The 14,650-nt window shown below is 38.9% G+C and overlaps 1 protein-coding gene across 2 annotated transcripts; it reads right to left on the bottom strand.

Moving 5' to 3' along the window:
- Positions 1–2,532: 2,532 nt before the first annotated feature.
- inpp5kb (inositol polyphosphate-5-phosphatase Kb) lies at positions 2,533–8,526 on the bottom strand. Of its 2 annotated transcripts, XM_005945391.3 has the most exons (13): positions 7,401–8,526; positions 6,928–7,032; positions 6,675–6,783; positions 6,197–6,313; positions 5,709–5,884; positions 5,503–5,614; positions 5,321–5,430; positions 5,202–5,228; positions 4,052–4,265; positions 3,832–3,969; positions 3,647–3,730; positions 3,455–3,559; positions 2,533–3,239 (listed from the first exon to the last, which is right to left on the bottom strand). In XM_005945391.3, the coding sequence occupies exons 1-13, from the start codon at positions 7,619–7,621 to the stop codon at positions 3,171–3,173; spliced, it is 1,587 nt and encodes a 528-aa protein (XP_005945453.1). In that variant the 5' UTR covers positions 7,622–8,526; the 3' UTR covers positions 2,533–3,170. The 2 variants fall into 2 exon arrangements, with proteins under 2 accessions (XP_005945453.1, XP_005945454.1); XM_005945392.3 differs by lacking the exon at positions 5,202–5,228 and having other exon boundaries at positions 2,534–3,239; positions 7,401–8,521.
- Between the last annotated feature and the right edge of the window lie 6,124 nt (positions 8,527–14,650).

The following is a 14,650-nucleotide window of genomic DNA, read 5'->3' as shown; positions in this document are numbered from 1 at the left end:
TTGAGACAGTAGAAAAGCATCTGCGTGTTAAACTGCAAATGCAAAGCAGGAGACAAACAGGAGAGACATTATCTCCAGGTGCAGAAGTGGATCAATGAACTCACCACACACTAAGGGAGCTGACTGTAAGTGCAGGATGTCCTCAACAGATTTCCATTTGTTGTGCACTTTTCGAGTAGGCTCATGCTTTTAAAACTAGCTGCACAGTTTGATGAATGACCTCTTTTCAGTTTTGCAAGGCAAGATGGGTACCTCCCAAATTCTGACCTGAATAAGACTATCCAAAGACTGTCCACTCACTGGCCTCCCAAGAAATGCTGGTTTACCATGGCAGTCGAATTGCAGAATCACTAAAGCAAGGTGATCGTAGTAGTTAAACTGAGCTTGCACTGTAATAACTTAAGAGAGATATGGGTGTTTCAGTTTTTCAGTACCAAACTATGTGAATTAGTGTAACTTATAATTGGAAAAGTGTATCAGTATAATTCAGCTGGTGAGGCACATTATTATTATTATTATTATTATTATTATTATTATTATTATTATTATTATTATTATTATTACCATCATTATTAATACTAATAATAATATATTTATGATGTGACTCTTCTGTATCCAAAGTTGTACTGCTGGATTGAGATCTGGTGGCTGTGGAGGCCCTTTGAGTACACTGAACTCATCATCAAGTTCAAGAAACCAGTCTGACTTTCCAATTTTGGTCAGGCTGTGCAAACTGCAGCTTTAGTTTTCCAGTGTGGTCTTCTGCTGCTGTAGCCTGTCTGTTTCAAGATTTGACGTGTGTTCAGAGATGCTATTATGTATACATTGGTTTTAACTAGGGTTTTTTTTTTTTTTTTTTTTTATTACTAGTTTCTGGTCATTCTCCTCCGACATCTGCCATCAACAAGACATTTTCACACAAACAATTGCTGCTCGCTGGATATTTTCTCTTGTCTGGACCATTTTCTGTAAACCCTAGAGAAGGTTTTGTGGGAAAATTGCACTAGATAAATATTTTTGGACAGACTATCAGCAAGTCTTGCACCAACAATCATGCCACATTCGAAGTCACTTAAATCACCTTTCCTCTCCATTCTGATGATCAGTTTGAAATTCAAAAGGCTATCTTGATTAATTCCACATGCCTAAATGCACTGAGTTGCTGCCTTGTGATTGGCTTATTAGATACTAAGAGAAACTTAGCAGAGCTTATCCAATTTTACTACCTATGATGTATATATAAAAGCTTTAATAACACTCAGATGGCCATAAATGGGTATCCTACAGTTCTATATGTTATCTATCAATGCAGAGAGTAGACAGTTCCATGTTTTCTTTGGAGTACACTCCGGACAATATCACCATAATCAGTGTTGTGCTTATTACTATTGCTTTGTTGGTTAAAGCAAATTTGACTTTGCATATGAGTTAGTGCAAAATAATGCGATCACTCTCAGATTACAAGCCTCCAGGCCTTTAATCACTGATAATTAAAGTGACCCACTGCCCATCTTTTTTCACTGATTAGTCACACATCCATATCCTGAAAACATACTGGACCGTTTTAAATAAACAAATTCACAAAAAATATTTAGTTTGTCTTGCAGTATATTTTTAGTGTGCTGATACGATTCATGTATGCAGTGTGGGAGATATAACATATTTTCATCAAGAGGAAAACAGACAACCTGCATTTACATTTTAAAGATAATCCACTGCGATGACACATACATTTTCCCAGGATGATATTTTTCTGTGTCATGTTTAGGGATGGGTACCGGTTCTGACATAAACGGTAGTAACCAGACCGAAAAGCAGCGCACATTTCGGTGCTTTATATGCAAACTCAGCAGCCTGCAACAAGTGCTTTAAGCTGATACTGTGATACTGTCAAAGGAGGTAACACCTCAAATCCGATGAAACACCTGGCGACGCATAGCGTTTTTTTTTTAAAAGCCGAGAAATGCGCCGTATTTGATAGCTTGCTGCGAGACCTCACACCGTAGCACATCTACTGCGGGTGGGTTGCCTGTTATCGGACCCGGAGTTAGCAACATCCCCCAAAAACCCGAAGAATAGAGTCCTGGCCCCTAGCCCTGCCAGTGTAGCAGAAATGATGACGGATGATGATGCAGCAGCAGCCGTTCTTCTCTGCGTGAGTAGCTTAATGTTGTTCGTGTGTAATTTACGTTGAGTAGGCTAACCACGTTATTACATTAATGCATGTAAGGTGAACTAGCAAACATCATCATAGCTACATGCGGCTGTCTTCTTGTTTGATGGCAGATACTCCCTTCACCCTGGCCAAAAAGGCTAAAATGACCAAAGAAAAAGTGGAAAACAGTTAAACATGAGAGGTTTTTGGACAAAGTTTGTGTTTTTTCCATTGTTTAAGCACTGCTTCCAGCCAAGAGTGATACCATATATGCCCCATAGCTGCAGAAAAGGCTAACATTGTTATCTTTTTACAAAAAAACAGCTGAACATGAGAGGTTTTTGGACCAATTTTGTGTTCTCCATTCTTTAAGCACCGGTTTGAGCACCGTTTAAGCACCGGCACCGTTTCAAAAGTACCGGTTTGGCACCGGTATCGGATAAAACCTAAACGATACCCATCCCTAGTCATGTTCCTCTCTAAGATTCTCATATTCAACAGTTTCTGCAGACAACCCATTGCAAGAAATTTCAGTTGCAGGGTGCATGTTTCTTCACTGAGACAGCACATATAAAACAAAAGAGCACACTCTTCTACACAATGATGTTTTCCACCTTTTGTATTAATCTGCACTGGCTACTATGAGCTGCCAAAACAAACAACTTTGAAACAAAACTCAAATGCAGTTTCTGTTTTCAAGCTGCTGTGCAGTTTGACATGTGTTCTCCGTATATCTGCTCTAACAGGGTCTGTGGATAGACTGAGGCTACTCATTAAAGTTTTTTTTTATTAGAGATCTTGTTTCAGCAAGAGTGAGCCTGAACCTTAAAGGCAAAGTAGGAAATAACAAACTGGAGTTAACATGATGACAAATTGTGGGGGCCAACATGAATGACAGAGTCTGCTCATCCAGTAGATTAAGGAGTTAACCTTGGGGCAATTTTATAGCCTGATTTAGATCTGTGTGACTTTGCAGCGGAGAGGAATAAAACGTGGCACTGCAGAGAATCTGTTCTTATTTGTTGACTCCATTGATATCCTCGGGAACCAGGCCTTCCATGACAGCACGCTTAGACTCCAGGATCTGTAAGAACCAAAGAGAGAGCAAAATAAAGCACACTGCCATGCTTGCTTCCTTCTCCAAACACAGCATGCACTCAGTAATCTCTTATGTAGGTACACCTGTATTAACAAAATTCTACATTTAAATAGTCTTTCGTGGATGCATTAAATTGTATGTTTAAGAGTTTAAAAAAAAATCTAACTATAAAACTACAGATATGATAGTGAAGCAGTTACCTGGAAGCTATCACTGAGGCCAGAGATGCTTTGCATGTTTGTGCTGTAGTACCCCAAAACGTACTGTCCACCTAACAGAGGAATCTGACCTTTATCCACAGAAATCTGCAACAACACATATGTGCATGTTAATGAATAATGCATTCATAAAGAATCTGTTAATATGACATAAACGCTGCACTTCTACTTTACCTGTATGACTTCATTTATCTCTGGCAGTTCATTTTCTCGAACCCAAACAAAGGTTTCATAGTCAGACGCAGTCTTAAATCCCACCTGAAGCGCAAGACAGTCAGTCCAAATCCACACAATTATAATATATAAGGTTTAAATGATTTATTTATTGATTTTTGTTGTTTTTACATGAGTCCTAGTACCTTGTACAGGCCAATCCAGTCCCACGTAGAAGACATAAAGTCCTCCAGGACAGAGTAGGTCAAAAGTGCATCCTGGCCTGCGCTCCATATGCCCACAGGAGACACTCGCACCAGTGGTGTGTCAAAGACTTTTCTCAGCTGCGGGAAAGATAAGAGAAAAGAAAATATTTTTAAAGAACATTTGAAAAAGCAGAGGTCTATGCAGTGCATCTGCTCTCACCTCCAGGCTGAAGGTTGCAATGACAGGCTTGTGGTCACTGACTCCATAGCTCATGTCACTGGTGTATTTATCCTGGGTGACCAGGACTGGATACTCATCCTGTTCTTCATCTGTGGAAGTTGATGCCTTCTCATCATCTTCCTCTGATGGCAGGGGCTTGGGTTTGATGCGCCAGAGGATCCGGTCTGTCCATGCCGGCTTCCTCTTCTTTCCACTGAGAATAGAATAGAAGAACAGAATAAAATAGTCCTTTATTGTCATTGTATATCTACATCGAAATTATGGGTGCGCCACGCCGAGCATAATGAACATGGCTGTTGATTTTACAACTTCTATCTAAAATTTATTTTTTTTTCTCCATTGCTTACCCTTTAACACATTTACATTTGTCTATCCATACAAATCTACATACTAATTCTTATGAAAAAATAAGTGCTGTTAAAGAATGCAAACCAAACACATACACATGCAGTACAAGGCTATACCTATAGTGTAGCATGCGTATGAGAAATGATGTAGGTTACATGCTAAGTAGCAGATAGTACCATTAACAGGGTATTACAGCTTATGCACACACTAATTTGCTGTGAAAAGCAAAATGTGGATTACACCAGAGCAAAAAGAGGAAGGAGTACAAACAGTGGGGTGCTGGGTACAAACAGTGGGGTGCTGGGTGCAGAAGGGAGTTCTGGTCTAATGAATATGCAGAACATGTCTGCCATTTATCAGTCATATTATGCTTACAAAACCCATTTGAATCTTGTTGCTTATGCCAGTGTCTCCATACACTTTGTGAATGTGGGTTATATCTAAGTAACCCTCAAGGTGCCTATCCTATACACAGGACCGAGACACCCACCTAGGCAGATCTAGCATCCAGAACCAGGCCCCCAACCATTCAGAGAGGAGCACCCAGGTGAGAGACGTGAGGAGCAAGAAGAGGGTGGTGCCACAGAGCTGCAGGGGCCTTGTTTGTGTCAAGAATGGATATGAGTCGGAGAAAGAGCTGCTACCTTGTTCATCTATAAATCAGGTTTATAGATGCCATGGCTGCTTTGAGCTTCCATTTAGCGTTTTGCTACAACTAAAGATGTGGTGGCAAAAGCTGATAAAGGAATGTGGGGGATGCAAAACACAAAATAATTCTTACTTTAAACCCAACCATGTCTTTGGAGTGCTGTGCAAAATTAAAATGGAATCGAGGACACAAATAAGGCTTACAAAATTTGCCGATCATGTGTGTGTAATACAGATTTTTTAGCATGTTACCTGGTGTCATAGGTGTCGGAGTTACGGTCAAACTTGTAGGTGGGTTTAAAATTTAACGGTCCCTCCTCAAATTCCTGCAGGAAAGCTTCCTTCTTCTTCATCATGATGAGCTGCAGGAAAATGAAAATAATGAGCAAGCGTGTGTTATTATGTGTGTGTGTGTCCTCACACTAGTACAATACCTGGTCTTTGCCCCACAGCAAATTTAGCCGGCCGCTGTTGATGGATGAGCGGAGAAAGTGCAAACCGTGATCTGCGATGCGGAAGTTCAGATCACCAAACCAGAACACCACCCTGTGAAAAAGCCGCAGAGCCACATTTTACTTGCACAGCAGCCCATGTTGCGTATATGCATAGTATTTGTGTGCCCCTGTGAAGGAGTCCTGACTTGTGGTCCCGGATTTGTGGGGTGTCATAGATGTCAAAGTCTTGCGTCTCCAGTATGTACTCAAACTCGTCAACGCGCTGCAAAGCGTTGTTCATGTGAGCAGCTAGGTGGCAGTTGAGGAAGCAAATCATGTGTCCATAGAAGGAAAAGCGCACAGACACTCCTCCTTTGTTACCCTAACACAGACACACACAGGAGAACAAATACAGTCTGTGAAGAAGACTAATTATAAAAAAAGTATCTCTTTTAACCTGGATTATGGATTAGACACAAGTTTTCTATCCCAGTGTTCTGACTGCTTTCAGTGTTCTTTGTTTGTGATTTCTTTCTGTCAAAGCTGCTGCACATTTCACTAAACAAACACAATGGACCTTTCATGGTGCGTTTAAACCCTACAGCATCTGATGCCAATGGGATTCCTGGTGTGCACACAGTGTGGTTGTCTACAAGGTCCAGGGATAACCAGAGCTCCCATTCTAATTTCCTACCCAGTAGCCAAACACGCCGGTCCGAGTGTAGGTGGTCTGGATGTTTCTGATGTAGGGAAGATGAATCTGTTTGGCAAACAGCAGCAACAGCAAACCCTGCATCCTCACTGACGTGACCTAGACACAGATGGAGACAGTAAGATTGTATTAAAGTCAAAATTATTTATATAGCACATTTAAAACAACAACTGTTGACCAAGGTGCTGTACAATTAGGATAATTAAAAGAAATAAAAACATAGGGAGATACGATAAGACTTAAGAAAAAGAATCATAAAATTATTAAATGTTGTAGATTATGCAGCGTTTCTTTTTTTTTTCCTCTTTGAATCTCAAACAGTTTAACTGCAACAGTATAAAAATGTATGTATGTAATAATATATTTTATGTCTCTTTTATAGATGAAAGAAAAATACAGGAGATTAAAGAGACACATGAAGACAAATATTTCTCCTTTTCCTTCTTCTGTCTTCTCCGACCTTGACAAAGCCTCTGGGTGCCAGTGAGTTCATGAAGACATGGCTCCAGGAGTCTTCTGATATCAGATCTGTGATGAACCTCACTGGGGTGGCGTTTACCTCCTGAAGGCTAACACACAGAAAAACAAAAAGAGACAAGTAATGACAGTCTAATGTCTTTGATTCCACTGCTGTGATTCATTATGAATATATATATATATAATAGATTATTAGCAACATTTGAAACTCCACTGTCAAAAATGTTATTTCTTACCCAATCACATAGAGATCTGGAGGCGGCTGGGCATCTAGTTGGAGCAAAGAGGTGGCATCTTCAGAAGGCTCTGCTGTGGCCACATTCCAGGTCACAATGTGGATCCTTGTGAGAAAAAACTCCCAAATATTATTTACAACGCTACAAAGCTATACACTGTGCATGCTCAACAGTTTGTGTCCTCAAAAAGAGCAACACTTATACCATAAAAATACAAAAAAAAACCAAAACCTTGATAACATTTACTTTTCCAAAATACACACTTTTGTAATCTTATAAGTTAAGTGGAACTCACTAAGAACCACAGATATCATTTTCACAAATACCACTTTAAGAGCCTATTGATCATTTCTGCACTTTTTGATATGAACTATATTAGTTGCTATGGTATGCCTGTTTCTTCATGATAAATCAAAGTTTGAAGTGATTTTTCTTTTACAAGCTTTTTAAAAGCCCAAAGTGTTAAAGTCAACCTGAATGCATCTGTGGGAATGAAGCGTCCACAGAGCTGAAATGCTTCTTCCAGCGTGCGTGACACCTCTTCACTGGCTTCGTCGTCAGAGCTCATGTCCTCGATGCAGGTCAGCAGCTGGGACAAACGCTGGCGAAGAACCGTCTTCGACTTTGAGCCCTGAGATGCCGAGCTGCTCGTGCTGTCCGAGCGCACACGTGGACTGTCTGTTAAAAGTTCCATCTTTGAAGTTATGCCTTAAAAAAGGGTCTTCCCAGTGTATGTGACGTAGTAAAGTTCAGGAGGTTCTTCAGTGCACAGCAGTATTGAAAGTAACTACTTAAAATAAACATAAAGAAAGAGGGAAAATCCTACGGAAGACAGACCTTTGGCTTGACTTCTCCTCAGACTTCTGTGGTTGGGATAGTTGTAGCCATCTGATGCGAGAGGCCACCAGTCCCTTTGTCCACTCGACTGAGAGTAATATGAACTGATTCCTAGTTAGTCAAATCTCTCTCTGCATGTGCTTCAGGCAGTTCTTCTTTAAAGTCCTCCAAAATAGCCAAGTTGAACAACTGAAACGCCGAGGGTGAAGGTTGCTGGTGGAGTCCTTTCTCTGGCAGAGTCTTGTGTGATCTGGCTCCGATGGAGCAGCGACTGACAAAGCAGTAGGGTTGACTCGGGAAAGCAGGCAAGAGTGAGTCAGATTTGGAGTATAATCGCAGGCAGGAGACAGGCATGTGAACTTGTGCGTGTGTTTTGCTGTGAGTGTGTGCAGCCAAAGAAAGTGTAAGAGGAGGCTGATCCTCCATCAGTATTGCTGCAAGACCTGGGCAAACCTTCAGCTTTTCTAAGAGGTTTACCACCGCTATTCTTCATCAGCGGAGCACATAGAACAATGCATGTGACCCACAATTACACCCATGCACTGGTGACGAGAGAAAATATCAGCTTTGGCTTCTTCTGGCGTAAATCTGGGCTCTTATTATATAGACAAAAGGTTATCTTTGTAAACTGGATAGAGGTCGGAGAGGAGTTACAAGCAGCTTTAGACTGACACACAGTTTTATGACAAAAACGCAAATCATTCTGATTATCAAGTGTTACAGCACACCTAATAGATGTGGAGCAAATTAAGCAATCATTAAGCAATCTGCAGCTGCGGCGCTTTTTGCCTAATACTTAAATGGATTAAAGATTTAAAAAGTGAGATAATTATTTAATTCCTAAAATTTTAACATCTAATTAGCCACTAAAACACTTTTCTTTGCAAAACGACTCAATTAGAAACCGCTGGATATTTCCTTACACAGGACTTAAAATGATCCTGAACTAGACAAACAAGTTTTTACTTTTCTGAAGCTAAAAGTGAAACTCAATTCTAAATTCTAAAAAATAACGTGCTGATTGTTGTGTGTTACTGAATAAGTGTATGTAGCTGAATGGTTTATTAATGGCTGTAAAGCAAAAATATTAAAATATTTGGATGCCTGTGGAAAATACAAAGAAATGGGGACAGGAATAAAGAAAAGTATTTATAATCCTTGGTGTCCCAATCCTCCCTTTCAGTTCATGTAACAGTGTCACATGCAAAGACTTAGGGCAAATTCTTTAGCAAGCAGAGGTGTTAAGTAGATAATCAAGGGGCCCACTGGTCAGAAATGATGAATAGAATACTATTTAAGTTTTCTCGCAGATCTATTAATACTCAGATCCAGCAGCCACAAGTTACTTATAAAGACTATGAAACTGATTATGAAATGCAAGCTGGGAGGGTTACTTTCTTTTGTTTTACTATCTCTACATGTGATCTGTGCTTTCCCTCACATTTATTTCCATCTCTGACTTTGTTCCTACCTACTTTGTATCCTTTCATTTACATTAGGAGACAAAGACAGAATTGTGCCGGTCTTACCTGCACTTGTCTGTTCCACCCCTGCCGGTGTTCATTTTCTCCCCTGTAGGCACACATACACACAGGCTTGGGCAAAATGTAAGCAAATAGAAATGCCAGGCGCTTTATCCTTACTACATTCAGTTTGCTGGGAGCATAGACCAGAGCCGGGCAAAAATAACTAAACAGACAAAGCCAAACCTGACAGGGATGCCCCGGAGTCATTTCTCAAATTGCTTTTTAATCACGTCTAATCATGGTTAGCCTCAGCCGTGTTAAAGTGACAGTACCCTGAAGATCACATGTAAACACAGGAAGACTTGAGAGTCATTTTTGGACATATTTTAAATAAAACTTTATCAAAAATGCTGTAGAAATTATTTGACTTTTTAAAGCTAATTATAAATAGTGGGTGCAATGCATATTTGTTGCCGTTGGCTGCTCTGGCCTTTGAACTAGTTTTAAAGTAAGTAAAGAAAACAACAACAATGTCCTGGACTTGTGACTAGACTGTAACAGCAACACCTTGTCCTGTTTGTGTCAAAATTGTCTAATAACTGTGGCTTTGTTATGATAGCTTAGATTATTTGTTTTTCTGGGTTTCTTCCTCACCACCAACCCTTGCTGATGGCTGTGATTGGACACATTAAAATTAAATTCAACTGAATTTCATTTGGCCACTTGGGGGCAACAATGTGCACAACAAGCTGCACGCTAACATATTTGTTATGGCTAACACTCTTTTAGCAAAGTAGTTGATGGCAGTTCATATAGATATAGATATTAGTCTACTGTTAAACTGGCAATATGACTACCCACATAACATATGTAAGTCCAGTGTCTTTACATTTTATCTTTTATTTTTGTTGTGCTCTTAATTTAGATCCACAGCAAAATATGTAATTTCTTACCTGGCTAACTGTTTAGAACATTAGCCAAATTAGCTAGTGAGGTCAATTTCATCGTATATCAGTGTAGATATTAACCACAATAACAACTTGTCACAATATAATAATCGAGGCTATGACAATATGCAAATTTTTATCAAAGAAGAAAAAAATACAATTTAAAAGGCAGAAATTATTTTATTTAGTCTTCTATTCTAGTGTCAACTTTTGTTATCGATATTATTTAATTTTAATTATGCATCAATTAAGTTAGTTGTTTTTCACTGACAAGTTTTTTGTTCTTTATAACAATGTTACTAACTTCTGTTTTCTTTACCCTTATTATAAGCCCCTCCTTGAAAAGGTAACGAAGTCCTAACTTTGGTATTTTAAATTGACCAGTGATTGCAAGAGAAACAGATTGTTGTGCCGTATTCATACTTGCCAACTGCTAGTGTGCTGTAACAAAAACCCAAAAAACAAAAAACCCCACGCAAACAAGTTACTGAGATCGTTTTGCCTTATGAGAACAAAAGCATCCCTCTGTCTAACTAAACCATTACCTTTGTCTGTGTGTCTGTCTTGTGGTATCCGGAAAAGCAGTAGACGCTGTGTGCACAGATGACAGAGATGTCCAAAGGGAATCTGTTTTCCTGTGGTGAGGCTGGTTTGACTGTTTGATACTGTTTTTGGTTTCCTCACTTTGTTCTCAGCTGCTCCCCTCCTGGGTGCAAATTCCCACACACAGCCCACGCTGGACTTAAGCGTAACATCGGATCAAGCTATTATCCCAGGTTGGTTAACAACCCAGTGAGAAAGTGTTTATGAATAGACATGTCTGTTTATTGACATGGCATTTGCTTCACTAAAGCCTGCTTTGTATGAAACAATCCTTCATTTTCTTAACAGTATGGAATGTGAAAGGCGCTCTGCATTACACATTAAAATGCTACTTTATAAGGATTTTATTGACTGCGTAATGCTTTAATTACGGGGATTCATTCTGTTATTTTTGTGGTCTTGCAGGATGGTTGTGGATGATATAAATAAGCCATCTATAGGAAGAAAGAAGAAAGGTTATCAACAGAACAGACACAAAGATTAAAACAAACAAAATCACAACTTAAAACTTGATTAATACTTTCTGATCTTTAGATTCAAGAACCAAAATAAATTTTTCATTCATATTTCAACTAGTAAGCTCAGTTTTCTTTTTACTGATAAGCTAAAATATCCTCAGTGGTTCATTAGTAAAGTCAAATATTCCCTCTCAAACATCCATACACTGTGTAGTTTCATCACCATCTAACAAAATATGTAGCAGCTCGCAGCCCCGGCCCATCCTCTGCCTCATAATCAGGATTTAAAGTAATCTTTGCCACAAAAAGCCTGATTAATTCTACCCTGCCTACAGTGTTTGTGTCTGTATGTGTGTGGTGTCTGCTGTCTGTGTGTTTTATAGGTCCACCAGGAGCACCAAAGAATAATATTCAAAAGTCATACTTTGTAGCTTTAATTAACATTTGATGATTTCAACAACTGTTTTGATTTATTTTGCTAAGGCAAGTCAATGTTCATTTTTTTAGCTTATATTTGAACCATTTTTTGACTGTCTGTCTGTCTGTCATTTTCCCCTTGCATTTAGGAAACATACATTGTCTCCCATGTTTAAATAATCTCACACCGATGACATCCATTTAAATCATTTTTTTTAAAAAGCATTCACATCAAACTTATGTACAGTTGCTTTGTTTCTTTTTATTTAGTTCTTTATGTCTCCAATGTACAGTAGTGTTATTAGAAGATAAAATGACAAAAAGGCACAAATTCACAATAAAAGAAAGAAAAACAGGAGACGGTTAACAGGAGTGAGAGAGAGAGAGAAAGTAAGAGAGAGAAAGAGAGATTTAACGATTTAAAAACAGTTTGGGATTATTATGGAATCATTTGGTTTCATACTCTGATTATAAATCGAGGAATCTAACAACAGATAACTATGAGATTGTCTCTGTTAAACCACGTTCTCTCACAAGTTTGTAGGTTCAGACTCTTAAAAACATCAGTATCTGTTCTCAAACAACCACATATTTTTGTCCTTTCTCATGTGTAGCTTTAAGCTCCAACACTCCAGCACCCAGTTGAAGCTGCTCCGAAATGTAGAATAATTTCCCCTCGATTCCCCCACTGCTAACCACAGGAGGGCAAAGTCTAACTCGTGCCCCGGCGTCACGAAGGGCCGACGCCATCAGCTAATTATGTGGATCAATGAAGTGACCCAAGCTGCCGTTCCTTTGCAGAGAGAAGTCAGTGTAGTTCAGAGACTGACAACAGAGGTACAACATTCAGAACAAAAATATATATTTATACACTGTCCTGCCAATGAGACGTGGTACCTGTGAGGGAATAATGAAAGACAGGAAATAGTAAACAGGCTCTTTTCTTATTTTTTCCTCCAAATGTGAAGTGCTGCTTCACTTGAGCAGCCTAAACATCTATAACAATATGTAAGAATGCCTTTTTATGACTACAGTTGACAATATTCCTCAAAATGTCTTACCACTACTAAATTCAGCAACTAGAACTCAACATTTTCTGATCCTGTGGCCAGCGTGGGGTGTGTAATGCTGAGTAGATAGCGATTAATTAAGAGGATCAAGTGTTAAGAGGTGTGCTGTAGGCTTTGGCAGGACAGTCTGATCTATATATATATGTGTTCATCTACAATAATTTATTTACTATTTACAAAGTCAGTACATACAGTACATCCACAAACCTCCATGAATCAGTTGGTAGCCCCATCACAGACACTGAGTGAGACACTTGATGGACACAGAGGTGCAGGGATTGAATATCCAGGGCCAGTGTTTTGGAGTCAAAGAGGAGGCAACAGAAAAATGTTTGCCACGATGGCCTTATTCAAGTAATCTGGCATATGCAAACATAAAAAGATCAAACATTATCCTTTTAAAATTTATAGTTCACAAGGTTGATAATGATCCTCAGAACAGTCCCTTTTAATAATTCATCAGTAATGTGTGTGCACATTAGATTAGGCTCAAAGACAATGCTCAAATGTCTGTCAATCATTTGCTTTACCTTTCTTGTTAATTAGGGTTAGGGCTGAGCCAATTCAGCTCCACGTTTCCCTGTAAACTGAAAACCTGAATCTAACCAGATTCAGCGTAATAGTCCTTTAGATTAATGTAGCTTAACATGAGAGTAACTTCTGGAAGTCTTCCAGAAAACCTTTGCATTTTTAAGAATTTCTGCAAATAACTTATCCTAATTAAAGAGTCAATGGAAGAAATAATTCTTGCAATGCTTGGGACAGACGTCATTTTGACTGATGACAGTACTTGATCGATACCATGTTTATTTAGTAATTGCAAATAAAAAACCCAATAGTGAAATTGATATTTATACTACAAAATTCAGTAAGTATGCATTATTGTACTTTAGTAATGATTGTGCATAAACTACAAAAAATAGGCTTTATTTATCTATTATTTTAAAGTTTCTAAATTATTTTACATGAACTAATATTAGCTTGTTAGTGCAAAATGTCCATAATCATTTTCTTGTCTCGTTACCTGTTGCTTTCTCTTTAAGCTTTCCATACTGTTAAAACATGTGCAGGATGTGAAGTAGATGACGGGACGGAAGGAAGGCAAAGGAGGCCAAACAAACACCAGCAAGAAGAAAAACAAAATAGTGCCGGCTGTAGCTTAATTTGTTCCTTGTTTGTAACTAGGATCAACTTTCTACAAAGACACTCACTACCCTGCATGACACATTCACACTCATGCATACACCCAGAAAAATCCCCTCCAAAACAAAACACAAATTTAAATAGCAACCTTTAGATCCCACAAGAGAAATCAACCCATGCAAAGACAATAAACATGGAATTTAATGATGAGTAAGCAACTTGAGCCCTCTTGAGTTGATGCGCTCCAGTTTACTAAAACTGCAATGACCAAGGAGAGACCAGTGTGTCATGATAGTTATTGCTATTGCTGGATAACACCATTTATCCACTGAAGATGACACAACGGATGACAAGGCAAGACCTGATGCAGAATGACAGCACAGGTCACCAACAGAAGAATAAAAAAAGACACAGGCCTACACTTGTTTATGACTGTTCCAGTTGTCTGCTCTATATTTTTTATTTTGCAGGGTGACACATTTTACCAGCACCCCTCTCAGCTATTGCTCTCTCTGTATTTCTATTTATATGCATTACTCTATACTTATTCAGACACAATCTTCAATTACGGCAATTTCGAGCACCCCGAACAGCCAAATGAAACTGGGGAGGATCTGCTGAAAGAGGCATGAAAAATACAGCTGAAAAACTTAGTGACCTAGCAATGTTACAAAGACACACACCACTACCGCCACAACACCACACACACACACACACACACACACACACACACACGCACACATGTATACCAGTATATATATATATATATATATATATATATA

The sequence above is a fragment of the Haplochromis burtoni genome, unplaced genomic scaffold (assembly GCF_018398535.1).
Source record: "Haplochromis burtoni strain Fernald_Lab_line unplaced genomic scaffold, NCSU_Asbu1 Contig_447, whole genome shotgun sequence".
Taxonomy (NCBI): domain Eukaryota; kingdom Metazoa; phylum Chordata; class Actinopteri; order Cichliformes; family Cichlidae; genus Haplochromis; species Haplochromis burtoni.
Note: the sequence above shows the minus strand (reverse complement) of the source record. Positions and strands in the feature narration are given on the sequence as shown.